The sequence below is a fragment of the Triturus cristatus genome, chromosome 3_2 (assembly GCF_964204655.1).
Source record: "Triturus cristatus chromosome 3_2, aTriCri1.1, whole genome shotgun sequence".
NCBI lineage: Eukaryota > Metazoa > Chordata > Amphibia > Caudata > Salamandridae > Triturus > Triturus cristatus.
This window is the reverse complement of record NC_140584.1, coordinates 878,146,146-878,159,901: the sequence shown is the minus strand read 5'-3', so window position 1 is coordinate 878,159,901 and position 13,756 is coordinate 878,146,146. Positions and strand designations below refer to the sequence as shown.

At 46.0% G+C, this 13,756-nt stretch overlaps 1 protein-coding gene across 1 annotated transcript; it reads left to right on the top strand.

The window, feature by feature from the left end:
• Window positions 1-54: 54 nt before the first annotated feature.
• Window positions 55-10,280, top strand: LOC146858370 (uncharacterized). Its single transcript, XM_085649253.1, has 2 exons — window positions 55-355; window positions 3,444-10,280. The coding sequence occupies exon 2, from the start codon at window positions 6,464-6,466 to the stop codon at window positions 9,662-9,664; it is 3,201 nt and encodes a 1,066-aa protein (XP_085505379.1). The 5' UTR covers window positions 55-355; window positions 3,444-6,463; the 3' UTR covers window positions 9,665-10,280.
• The last annotated feature ends 3,476 nt before the right edge of the window (window positions 10,281-13,756 follow it).

The following is a 13,756-nucleotide window of genomic DNA, read 5'->3' as shown; positions in this document are numbered from 1 at the left end:
GGGAGGGCAGGTTCTGTGCACAGGTTACTTTACTGTAACTCCTCAGGCAACTTTACTGCAACCTCTCACACTTCCAGCGAAGGCAGCGAGTCCCTCTCCCGGACAGGGGCACTGGGAGGGTGGGATGGGGCGCAACCCTTATCTAGTACCATCCTGTTGCCGACCCTCCCTCTTTAACCAAAGGGTGTTGTTTGTATATTGTTTGACCATTTTATTCAGCGCCAAACTTGCTAAAACATCAAGGAACATTACCACATGCTGGACAAAGCAGGTTGCTGCACTCTGGCAACCAATAGCAGAAGCATACACGCCAGGCGGGAAAGAGGAACATTTTTGGTTGGCATTTAGGCAGAAGGTAAGTGCAAGTGCACTATGTGTTTTTTAGGGATACGTTCACAACAGCAACTTTATCTGCAGATACAAATAGTTCGCCGGTGTTATTGCTAGAAAGTTAGGGAAGTAAATGACAGGCAGCGATAGTTTGCTACTTTGTCAATCTTGCAATAACTATACTCCACGCTGTTACTTGAAGTGTAAAATTTTATTAGGACATGGTTATTTAGGTAAACTTTATTAACAATACATAAATGCAAATATATAACTTTTATCATAACCATACAGCTCATTCTCCCCAGCCATTCTCAAACCATTTCCCCCTTTTCACTCCTCCTTTTTCACTCTGCGACCTCCATAACCCCATCCTCACCTTCACTTGCCCTCCAAACATCCTCTCTTGCAGGGCCGGACTGGCCATAGCGGGCACCGGGCGTTTCCCCGGTAGGCCGCCAGGGTGGGGGCCGGTTTTAGGCCCTGGGGGGCCGTGTTTGTTACTGGGGGGGCTGCCAATATCGACCTCCGGTAACAAAATCGGCCGAAATCAGCCGTTTCAAACAGCTCGGCTGCATCCCTCACCTCCCTCCAGGGGGTCGAAGGAGCAGTTCGTCAGGGCGGGATTCGGTTCTCAGTCCGGCCCTGCTCTCTTGAATTTTTTCCTTTGCTCATTGCATCCCGTGCTCCGCCATCAGTCAACTGTGTACCCTGCCCCTCCGAGGGGTGGATCCGCCCGTATGTGACTCACCACGCCTCCAAAGTACCTCCTCGCCAATGCCCCGCCACCTGTCCTAAACTGGCACGCTAAACCAATACACCCAAACCCCTCTCCTACAACCTGTAGGGTGGGTGGGTGGACTATATTAAACCTACCCTCCCGGTGGTGTCAGGAAGAGGGACATTTTTATACCCCACCGACTCCCGCCCCTTCTCCTACTCCCTTGTCCTTCCGGCCTTGTGCATGGTGCCCTGGGAGAAGACTGGCCTGCGACCTTCACTTCCCCCGTGGGCCGGCACTACCATAGAGTAAAACTTCAAAAGCTGGTAAAATGGCACATAATGGTTATGTAACTTAACAACAAGAGAGAGAGGGAAGTTACTGGAGCCACTCTTAATCCCCCTAGGCTAATATAGTTAAACAACAAAAGAGTGTATCCTAAAGTAAAATTAGAATTAGACTGAGAACTAGCAAAAAAAGGTGAGTCACTGTGTTTTAAAAGAACCCTCACTCACCAACCTGGTTGGTGACATGCTTCATCTTTGGGTTCCCACCAGAGAGGCCGAGTGCCTCTCCGGTGTGCTGCGACGCCTGAATTACAGCGGAGCTGGATTTGGTGAAGTCAGTGCAAGTTGTGAATAGTGGAAGTGCAGTTTAAAATGGTGTCACAGTCAGGGTAGGGGTTTGATTTTCATTGTATTTTGTGTTTATTTTGTCTTTGTTTATGTCGACTTTCTTCAAGCATACCGGGGTTGGGAGGCTCATACTGTCTGTGCTAAGTTGAGGTTTCCTAATGCTTCACCTATGATGTTATCTTTACACTCATGGTTGCTCTGCGTTTACAGGTTCAGATCCAGGGGCTGCTTGGGTGGGTTCGGTGGTAGTGCTTATAGGCACATCTCACTTCCAATTTAGTACGATCTTTTATTAACACTCTATGTCACTATCCACAATAGACACATCGCTCGGCACAACGAGGGTGAATAACTTGAAAATAATTTCGCTTAATGTTAAGGGTCTTAATCAACCTGTCAAACGACAGAAAATACTAGATTACCTACGTAGGCAAAAAGGGGATATTGTCCTGTTACAAGAGTCTAAAATTAATGTTAAACAATTTCATACACTTAGAAATAAATTCTTTGTTGAAGTGGCAGGTTCGGAGGCGATAGGAAAGAAAAATGGTGTTTTAACATTGATAGCGAAAAAATCCAATGTTGACCTGCTCTCCTCCATGTCTGACACTAAAGGAAGGTGGGTCACAACCAAGTTGCTCAAGGATGATACTGAATTCTATGTTACAAATGTGAGAAAGGGACTGATTGTCCCATATAGTTGTCCTGAGACATCCCTCCCACTTGCCCGTGCTGTGTAGGCCCTTTTATATGTTATATAGGCCTTTGTTAAATTGACAGTAGCTCTGCCATTTTAGTGCATCGCAGGCTGATGGCAGGTCTGACCCAACTCTGACCCAACGCAGATTCAGTTCCTCTTTCTGCAAGGCCTTCTGCCTCCAAACTGGTAGCCCCCACCCTACCCGGTCGGTACCAAAGTTCAGCATCCTCTTGACACTTCGACATACAGTAAGCTGCATCCTGGCATAGCACTTGTTTCCTGGGCAGGTTTCCCGCATTTCAGGAAGTGGCAACCGCAGAGCTCAAGTTGGGAGAACTGAAAGGATGTATGTATGTATATATTCGATCCGTGCACAATATCTGTTTATATTTTTTGCTTCGCGTACAATGTCTGCTTATAGTTTCTGCTTGCTCTGTGTAATTTACGACAAGCGATTGGCTTGAGAAACTGACCTTTTCACCTAGTTCATTGTCAGCATTAAGTGGTAAATGACGACATGTCTGGTGAAATTCTGCAGACGAGGTTTATTTTTGGGTAAGAGTAGCGTGCGAAGGAGCCCATAGATTAGTATATAAGGGGAGCACCCAGACACCTCGACGGATTACCTCGCTGTCTGTATGTAGGTGACAGACTCCGTAGGTCTTCTCCAAGAGCACACAGAGGCTCTTGTGTTTGCTTTTGCGCCTGCTTAGCATTGTGTTGTATTTTACCTATATGAAATGTCCTGTTGTGTTTAGTTGTTGTTTTCTTTATTTCTGATCATAATGTATTCATTTCATTCAAAATTGCAGGAATGCTTGCTCTAGAGTAGATATGAGAGTACCTTGGTGATAGAGATCTCATACACTGATGCGTTTATACACTGTGTTTTCTTTCTCTCAGACAATCTGATATGGAGAGAATGGATATGTGATATTTGAATTTTGTATTTTGTATTTTTATGCCTTTGTCTTGCAGTTTCTTTGAAGTTGCATCTTCTCATTAAACTGCTAATGTGATCTACCTCCAATTCCATGTCTCACATGTCTGTTTTCTTCAGTTTTAGAGCAAGCGTTCCCAGGCACCCCTGCTCAAATTAAGGTGCCCCTTTTGTCCCTGACTCACTCTCCTGCTCAGTTCTGTGGTGGCTCCCGGGGCTCTGAGTACCGCCCCTAGCTTCCTTGTCCCGTAATAAATCCTCCCTCCGACATTTTGGTGCCGTGACTCGGATTGGCAGTGCCAGCAGACGGGGGCAGTAACGGCTGGGTTCGAGGGGACGCAGACTGAGCACTCGTGACTACTTTCTGGCCGAAGCCTTTGAGTACAAGCACTCGGGTGAGTATTATGCTACCTGACGTGAGGTGACGCTTGGGTGACGGTTTATGAAAGGAGCGCTTGTGAGGCTTCTGTGTTTTTCTCGGCTCTCAGTTCTTTCCTGTCTCCTGTCTGGTTGGTCTCGCTAAGGACATTTTTTAACTGGGGAGGCTTGTGTGTGCGGCATGGAATTCTGAGCTGGACAGTACGGTCAGGAAGTTGTTGGTTTATTGTTTCCTTTTTGTTATATATAGATGTGTGTGCTATTGTTTTTGCCTTGAGTGCCCGGAGGCCGGAGGGAAAGGCTGCGTCTTGCGTCTTTCACGGGCGGCTCATTTAGCTTCATTTTTTCTTTGGTTTATTACATTTATTTTTTGTATGGAAAACAGACATATGGAGAAAGACAAAAAAAATAAGAATAAGAAGTGAATAAGGGATAAGGGAGAGACTGTGTATGTCTCCAGTCTACTCAGTGGTATTCATTTTTGGTATAGCTTGCTGTTGGGTCTCTCTGTATATAGTGAAACAGAGAGCGCCTCTTTATCAGGGGGTCAGGGATCAGCCTGGTAGAAGAGAAGGAAAGGTTTGATTTACTATCGTATTCTTTCAGCAATATGGCGCTCCTCTGATTGAATGCAGTGGAGGCTCTCCTACGTCAGTACACAGTAGGAAAGAGGCTGGATTTTTCGTGACCACTTAGCTACTGGACAGCGAATATCGCCTGATTGATGAGGATTATAAGAGGTTCCCCGGGATGGTTTATTGGATGTTATGATTAAGTGTTTTTGGGTATTTGTGTGTCAGTTTCCCTTTTGTGTGTGCGCCATTGTAATAGGAAGCACGTGTTTTTTTTGTCCTTCAGTGGGCAAAGTATGCAGTCATTGTTTGAAAATAGAAACCCTCTAAACGTGCCCGACTTGCTTCTTTCTTGAACCACACGTAGACTTTCAGGATTGTATGATTTCGGATATTGTTTAATGATGCATACAGAGGTTTATTAAGTGTGATAGTAGCACTTTATTGTGGTTGGTGCTTATATGGGCACTGCAGTAAGGGTCACTGGCTGACACAGAAGCTGATTTTAGTAAGGCCATATTACTTACGTGCACAGTTATTTTGTTATTTGTATTTTTGATGATATGTTTTATGATATGCAGATGTGTATTGAATGTATAAGAATATAACGGTTATGTTAAATTGATGTTGACTGGCTTATATCGATTCTATTAGGATAAGGCCTGCTAGGTAGGGGTTCCATTGTAACAGAAGATCACTGCCAAATGCAGAAGATTGGTTTGTTAGTGAGATTCAATAACTAGGGAGGAATATAACTGTTTTTTTTGTACTCCCACATGTATTGATCTGCCACTGATAACCGTAGTGATTTTCGTTTTATTGAAAGTTTTGTGTTTTTTATTTAAAATGTTTTTGCGCCACAATTGTTATAAGTATATTGTTTAGTGCTGCCTTTTTCTTTTCCAAACCATTGACCATTTCTAGTGCTGCTAACATTAATTAGGTGTCACTAAGGTTTGAGGTACAGCATAGGTACACAGATTAATAGAATATTTGGTTACAGAACTTATAAAACCGCAGACACCATATATGTGCAAATTTCTATGATAGTGCCAGGATTAGAAACACTGACTGAGGTCACCAGCTCCTGGCCCCGTAACCCCCTGCGAAGCAAGGTCCTTCTTTACTGCCTTGGTGAACATCCTGGTGCCCTGCAGTTTCCTGACTTCACACCAGAAGGAGTCTATAACGGTCCAGATAAGCGGGAGATTAAAGAGGCATTTTATTTAACCATTAAAGAGGCATTGGGGGACGAGCTAATATATGATCACCCTGACTACTGACACATAAGGAGAGCAGTATATATATATATAAATATAGAGTACTAAGGGATACAGATGAGCAATAGTGAACATCAGTCAGTTGGGATAGTTCTGCACATACTAAATGACAGAATAATAGCGGTGCACAATCCTGACGAACAGACTATAGCAACCTTTGGGAGGCGACAAAGTGCCTTGATAGCCAGAGCGTGGAAGTTGCTGGGAGTCACACTAGCACAGGGCACTGAGGTAAAGGTGTCTTCACTACACCTAGTGCAGCTGCGCCTCCCAGTGCCTACCTGTAGACCCACTACCCTGAACCCAGACCCTGTACTTGAGCTGCCACAAAGCACCCCCTCTGTGGAAGACGCTCCAGATACACCGCTGCAGCCGCCACTAGTGTCCCCTCCGATGCCATGTGCTGCTAGAGACTCCTCCACGGTATTAACCCAGCTGGGGAGCCCTGATCTCGCTCACCAAGAACCACTTACACCATCCCCTCTATTCACACCGTCTCCTCCAGGCGCCAGCCACCTGAAACACCAGGAAGGATCACAAGGCACTAGCAACGCATTAGGCTGTGAACAGCACAGGACATTGTCGCAGGCACTTAACGACCCCAACTTACCCCTGGTTTGTGAGCATCACGCCCAGCAGCTGCATGTGCAGCTGCAGCAGCAGCCCTCATTAAGTATCATAGAGCAGTTACAGGGACGTCCTCCTATAACGCACTACCCATTACTGTGGGGATACTTACAAAACCGCCTGTTACCAAGAGAATAACATTGTTTATTTGTGGTCAGAAATAGGCCAACCCACACAATACCCTAGGTTATAAATAACAACAAATCTGTGGCAGGTGAGGTTGATAAGTGACACCCAGTGGAGGTATACTGTTATTTCTGAATACACACAACGCTAGAGAATAATGGCAACACCACTAGAACACGTGATAAAGAACTTTACTACTCAGGGGAAACGTATAAGAAAACATTGTGGAGAGCTGCACAAGCTCACACAGACTATGCTACACCCTTGGCCAAAAGAGGGTACCTTCGATAAGGCAGTACTAGATCATGCTCAAACATTCCTGGAAGGGAAGTACTCTGGGAACAAACTAGATAAACGTAAAGAAACCCTGGCTCTGTGGAGAGTCTTTAAGGACAATGATGAAAAGGCCCCAGTACCTACCGCACCGCCACCAGCCTATAACGCAGATGGCATGTATACAGAGCGAGTTGTTAAGGCTGACCTAGAGCCTAATTTAAATGATCAGGCAGCTGTAGGACATGAGGATATTTCTGCTTCAGATCCCTCAGAAGATTCACCAAACAGCATGCCAGGGAATGCGCAGGGCCAGATAACCCTAAGCTCCCAAAGCCCAGGGGTGCAGTGTGCAACATCAGGAATGCCAGGTCAGATTGATGCGCTATTCACAATAAAATTGACACCAGCACCCAACTCTGCAGCTCACCAGCAGGAAGAGGACTCAGAGAGTGATGGAGCCTCTGGTGATTCACAGCACAGCTCCCACTTGCCATTTCCTAGGCCTAACCCTACAGCGCCTACATTTGTCACTGAAATTGGCGAGCCCTTAGAGACAAGGACTAGACACTATGGACCATTCCTCTCCCCTGGCCAGCAGCACAGCAATACACATGCACACCATAACGGGTGGCGACCCCTTAACACAGGTCCCAAGCGAGAGGAAGAGTACTTGCTACAATTCAATGGAGGAAACAGAGATAGTGAACAATCTCGCCCAGAAATAATCACTGAGGCGGACATTAGTAGATGGAGAACAGAGCACAACTTACACCAAGGAACAGATAGAGAATCAGGGGACACGTCACACGAGCAACATTCAGGGAGTCCCACTGGCCACCCCGCAACAATACAGCGGTTATCATTACAAGTGGACAGGGTAGAGGATCAACTCACTGAACTAATGGGTGGCTTAGGCCAATTTAGAAGAAGGCAGCCACCAACACTAAGTGAATTGGCTGGAGCTGCAGGCCCGGTGGGTTCACGTAGTGGTGGGGTCCCAATGATCCCCCCACAGCAGGAGCCATGGATAGACTTCCATCAGGAGGTCCAAAGCATAGCCCCAGCCCCACCTCAGAGTAACCCAGCAGCTCCTCTGATGATCAACCCAAGCACACCGCAAGCTCTGCCAACAATTGTCACGCCCCCATCTATACACATACCTCAGGTAGTGCCACCAGTAGTCACACCACGCAGGCCAGATGCACAACAGATGGACCTTGATAATCTTGATCTACCAAGTGTGCTCGAACGGGCAGAAACAAGATGGAGAAGGCAGAGAAGGACAGAGAGAGAGAGACTTGCAGTGCAAGGTAGCCATGGGCGGCCTGATGACATCCCACAAGATTATGATGTATCAGGTACTGCAACGCTAAGAACAACAAGATCTAGAACTCTGCATCACATGGCCCCTAACAGGCCATTGCCGCCAGTGACCAATGGTCTGACGCCAAATGAGATAGTGATACTTGGAGTAGGGACTGACTATTATGTCTATCCATTCTCAGATAATTTAGCAGGTTGGACAGAAGCTAATGCACCTCAAATGAATGTCTGGCCTCGGGATGGGTCATTTGAACCAGAAGACATGGCCACAGCTGAAGAATGTATTCTGCAGGGGGCAGGAGATGACGATTGGGATTACGATTATATGAGCAAGGGCCTAAGAGTTTGGCAGAAATACTCACGTAGATATGACAACACAAGGCCCACAGGGGTGACACGCCAGCTACCCCTGTTATTTAAAAATGTTAAAGATCCCCTCCTTTATGTTCCTTGGTCACTAATGGACAAGGACAATTTAAAGAAACAACTCCCACCTCTCACAGAGGGTGCTGGAAAATGGATACAGGCCTTTGAGAAACACACTGCAGGTGTTCCATTGGCTATTGGAGATGTAAAAAGTCTGCTCACCTCCTTGATTGGAGAGGATGCAGAGGACATGTTCACACGCATTGACACAAGACTGTCTACTACTAATACACGGTGCGACGGTAACCCCTTCAATAAGATTAGATCACCCCTATGGAATGAATTGCGTAGGAAGTTTCCTGACGTTCCTGACATTGGCTCTTTGATGTCACAGACAATGCAAAGCAATGAAGATCCAGCACAGTACATTTCACGAATGAAGGAGAAATGGCATCAGGAATTGGGAGAAAAATGGGATGTAACAGGGGGTAATTGTAGGTTCTTTTACCACACAGTAAAAAAGGGACTGCCCACTGCTGTACAGGACAAATTAGATGGAATAGTAGCCATGGAGTGCAAACCATGGCCAGAGATACAACACCACATCATTCATTTTTGCAAAAAGGAGCAGGAACAGGAGAAGAAAAGGTTATTAGCTATTGAAAATGCAGCAGCTATATTAGTGCAGCAAAAACTTAAGAAAAGGGAGACCCCTGATACAATGATGGTGGCTTCACCAGTGAGTCAGATGACTGCTGTTACTAATTTCCCACAAGATGCCCAGACTGCACTAGGAGGTAACACACAAGTAGCTGCACCAAACCTACAGGCACAGCCCTTCAATAATAGTGTGCAACAACAGGCATACACCAATGAGCAACAACAGCAGTATTATGGTAATGAGCAAATGAGGTATGCAAATACTGGGATGCGGGGGAGAGGTAGAGGATTAGGCTTCCAAAGACCTGCGGCACAGCCAGGAGCACGACTGTGCTACTACTGTCAGCGACCAGGACACCTTATGAGGGAATGCCATACCAAAATGCGGGATGAGGGGAGGTCAGTAAGTAGAGGAAATCCACAACAAGCTCAAGTGCCAGTACAATACTACCAGCAGCAGCAGCCGCTGCCGCCCCAAGCAGTATATTCTTATCCTTCCCCAGCACAGCAGCCAATGCTGCAGCAGGTACAATTACAGACACCTGCGATGGCCCAGATGCAGCCCCAGATCCGACAAGCACAGCCACAGCTACTTCAGCCACAGATGCCTGGGTACCAAATGGTGCCACAGACGCAAGCTCCCGTGCCTCAGGGAGCCACGATACTGCCCACCACCAATCCCTTTTCACAGGGCACCATCCAGCAGTACCAGGCTGGAGGATATTCAAGTTAGGACAGCCCACAGACAACTCTAGTGTATCCTGTGTTATCGTGCCTCACAAATATCAGAGAGGACCCAGTTGTGTATGTCACGATAAACAACAAAACTTATAGTTTTATGGTTGACACAGGTGCTACGTTTTCCTGCATTAGGGAAGGAGCACTGCCCATCTCCAACCAGAGCGCAGACACACAGGGTTTCTCTGGGGCAATAATAAGGGTCCCTTTTACCAAATCAGTACCAATGGAAATAGGAGGTAAATGTATTCAGCAACGCTTACTCTACTCAACACAGTCCCCAGTAAATCTCTTGGGACGAGACCTCATGGCCAAATTAAACATGACAATTAGTTTTAAAGAGAACGGTACAATGACTTGTTCCATTCCTGGTACATCAACGTGCAGGATGATGGCTGTCACTGTGGATTCCTCCCTGAGAGATGAGATAAGAGCCCGCCCAATGGATGAGCAAGCATTTTCCACAGCGGTACACATTGTTGTTGCCAATACACCAGAGATGAATGGGCGCACTGTCCAACTTCCCAAGGAATTCCTTTTTTGTCCCCAGTCACAGAACATGCCTGTGCCTGACAAAAACATGATCCTAGGAATACACTGTCTTGAAATAACACCCATGTATGGAGCCTTCTTAGCACTAGACGACTATGCCCACACATGGGCCTGTGTCATTTTCATCGAACCTGGACATCAAGTAAGGAATATTTCAGATCACCAACTATTTGGAGATCCTGAGGAATATTCCAAAGCGGAGATTATTTACCAAAATCCAGTACCTTTGTCGGTGACAGTTGAGATTAGAACTCCAACTCCGCCCGAAGTATTCGATGCTACCCGTGACTCAGACTTAGCTCAGGTACCAAGCATTCTTTGGACAACAGGTCCCAATGATGTGGGGCTCATTATATCAGCTGCACCATTCAGGGTGACACTGAAACCAGGTGCCCTTCTACCCAGAGTGCGCCAGTACCCTTTGTCTAGGGAAGCAGAGGAGGGAATTGCCCCTACCATACAAGCGCTGCTAGATCAAGGTGTGATATACCCCTGTATCTCGCCGTGTAACACGTGCCTTTTTCCGGTGAGGAAACAGAAGACTAATCAATGGAGATTAGTGCATGACCTACGCTCAATTAACAGCATAGTGATCCCAGAGTTTCCCATCGTCCCAGACCCTTCAGTGATACTTACCAACATCCCACCTGACACTAAATATTTTTCCGTCATTGACCTGAAAAATGCATTTTTTAGTGTCCCTCTACTCATAGACAGCCAGTTCTTATTTGCTTTCTCATTCCAAGGTAGGCAATTCACATATAAAAGATTACCCCAGGGGTACTGTGAGTCCCCCAGTGGGTTCAACAGAGTTGTCAAAGATGACTTGTCAAATTTCCAATGTGACAGCACCTTGCTACAATATGTTGATGACATACTCCTCTGTAGCACCACTGAGCAGCAGTGCCGACGGGATACAGTTGCTCTGCGTACAACATTTGCACAGAGAGGATACAAAGTAGACAAACAGAAACTCCAATATTGTCAGGAAGAAGTACAATACCTAGGACAGCTGATCTCAGCATCAGGGAGAAGAGTTACCCCAGGAAGAGTAGAGGCAATAAGAAGCACTCCAGAACCCCAGTCAGTTAAGGACATGCAAAAGTTCCTAGGACTAGTGAACTACGTTAGACAATGGGTTTTTGACTATTCCACCATTACTGCACCACTCCTGGCAGCTGTCAAAACGGCCAAAGACAGGCATAATAAGATTGACTGGACACCTGAAATGACATCAGCCTTTGCCAAATTGAAAGATGAGATTACAAACGCACCTGTGTTAGGCTCTCCTGACTACACAAAAGAGTTCTATCTGTTCACTCACTGTAATGGACAGGTCATGACAGCAGTCCTCACCCAGAAGTACCCCATGGGCCACAAACCCATCGCATACTTCAGTGGCATGTTAGACTCGGTAATGAAAGGCCATTATCCTTGTGAGCAGGCCTTATCAACCGCAGCATTTGCTGTTGAGAAAAGCACCCCCATAGTCATGGGCTCCCCTCTGACACTGTACACTGAGCATGCAGTATTCGCAGTAATACAAAAAGCTGAAACAACTCTCACCACACAAAGAGTATCAGGATATGAAGTCATACTGTCATTACCATCTTTGAAGGTTGTTAAATGTCATACTGTGAATCCTGCCACGTTCTTTGTTCATCCCATTGCCACAACTGATGATGACAGTCATGACTGTGCCACATATTGTCCAGATGAGTCAGGAACAGCGAAAGAAGACCCATTGCCAGATAGTGTAATTTACTTTGTTGACGGTTCCTCTACCATTGATCAAGAGACAGGAATAAGATACACAGGTGCTGCAGTGGTCAGAGCACAACAGAGAGACTCCTCTGACTCTCTAGACATCGTACAGCAAATAACATTGCCATCGCATTATTCAGCACAAGCAGCAGAGTTGGTAGCTTTGATTGCAGCCCTCAAACATGGAGCTGATAAAAGGATTACTGTATACTCAGATTCTGCATATGTCACCACAACAACACATTCAAGCATTCTGAGATGGAAAAGGCGTGGCTTCCTTAAAACTGATGGCACACCTGTAATACACAAACAGTTACTTGAGGAACTAATAGATTCATTAACATTACCAGCAGAAGTGGCTGTAGTAAAGTGTACTGCACACACAAATGGCCAAGATTTCGTTTCCAGAGGAAATGCCATGGCGGATTGGGCTGCAAAAGCAGCTGCCAGAGGGCCTCGACCTGAACCATCTCAAGTGACAGAGCAAAATACCTGTGCCCCCATCCTGTTTGCTCAAGATGCATCCGTCGTAGTACAGGTAGATACACAAAGTACAGTAGATGACATAGGTGAGTCGCTGCTCTCAGATACCACTGATCCAACACTTCCATACACTATAGATGACACACAGCAATATGATATCATTGCACAACTACACCTACGAGAAATACAGGAGAGTGCCCCTCCTGAAGAGAAAGAGCTATGGAAGAAGAGGGGAGTGCAACAAGATGTTTCAGATTTCGTTTACAGACAGACAATGACAGGGAAGCCAGTTATGCCACAGGCACTATTACAAGTAGCACTCACTCAATTACACCTTCCTGCACATGTCCCTCGTGATATCATGTCCACAACTTTGCAGACAGAGTGGTTCATCCCCAATGCATATGAGCAGATACAACTCTTCGTTCACCAGTGCCTCATTTGTCAACAATATTCACCTAACCCAACTATGAAGACAGTTGCCTCAACAATACCAAGGCCCAAAGGTCCCTTTAGAGAACTCCACATTGATTACATAGACATGATTGACAGATGCAACAATTACAGGTACCTCATTGTAGTGGTGTGCCCATTTTCAAGGTGGATTGAAGCTGGACCATGTGTCCATTGTGACGCAAAGGCCGCAGCTACTTTTTTGCTTCGTGAGGTCATATGTCGCTGGGGATTACCGGATGCTATTCGAAGTGACAATGGCCGCCATTTTTCAAATGATATCTTTGCCATAATTACCTCAATGTTAGGATTAAAACATAAATTGACGTCAGCCTATCATCCACAAAGCAATGGTATTTGTGAGCGCCTTAACGGCCTGCTCAAAGCCAAAATCAGTAAGATAAGTGCCACAATTGGAAAGAAATGGCTCTATTGCCTTCCCATTGCTCTGTTCACACTCAGAAACGCTCCCAGTTCTGACCATCACCTCACACCTCACCAGCTTGTCACGGGCAGATCAATGAATGTGGTTGTTCCCTCCACCAGACCTAAAGTAGACACTGAAATGTCTTCTGAGATTGTGAAAGCTGAACTGTTTGATTACTTGTGTGCACTAACTCGTGCTGCAAAGTTCCTTTCTATTCAGATATCAAGGACACAGAACAAGGGGTCTATTTCTGATGAACTTCCACCTATTTGCCCTGGGACAAAAATCTTCGTAAAGAAACAAGTCCGGAAGTGGAAAGATCCTAAATTTGAAGGACCATATCAGGTCATAGACTCTTCACCCACTGCAGTCCGAATAGCCGAAAGGAAGGCATGGATACATCGGAGC

Excerpts from the sequence above, each read along its gene's own strand:
- LOC146858370 (XM_085649253.1), top strand. The coding sequence starts at position 6,464 with ATGGCAACACCACTAGAACACGTGATAAAGAACTTTACTACTCAGGGG.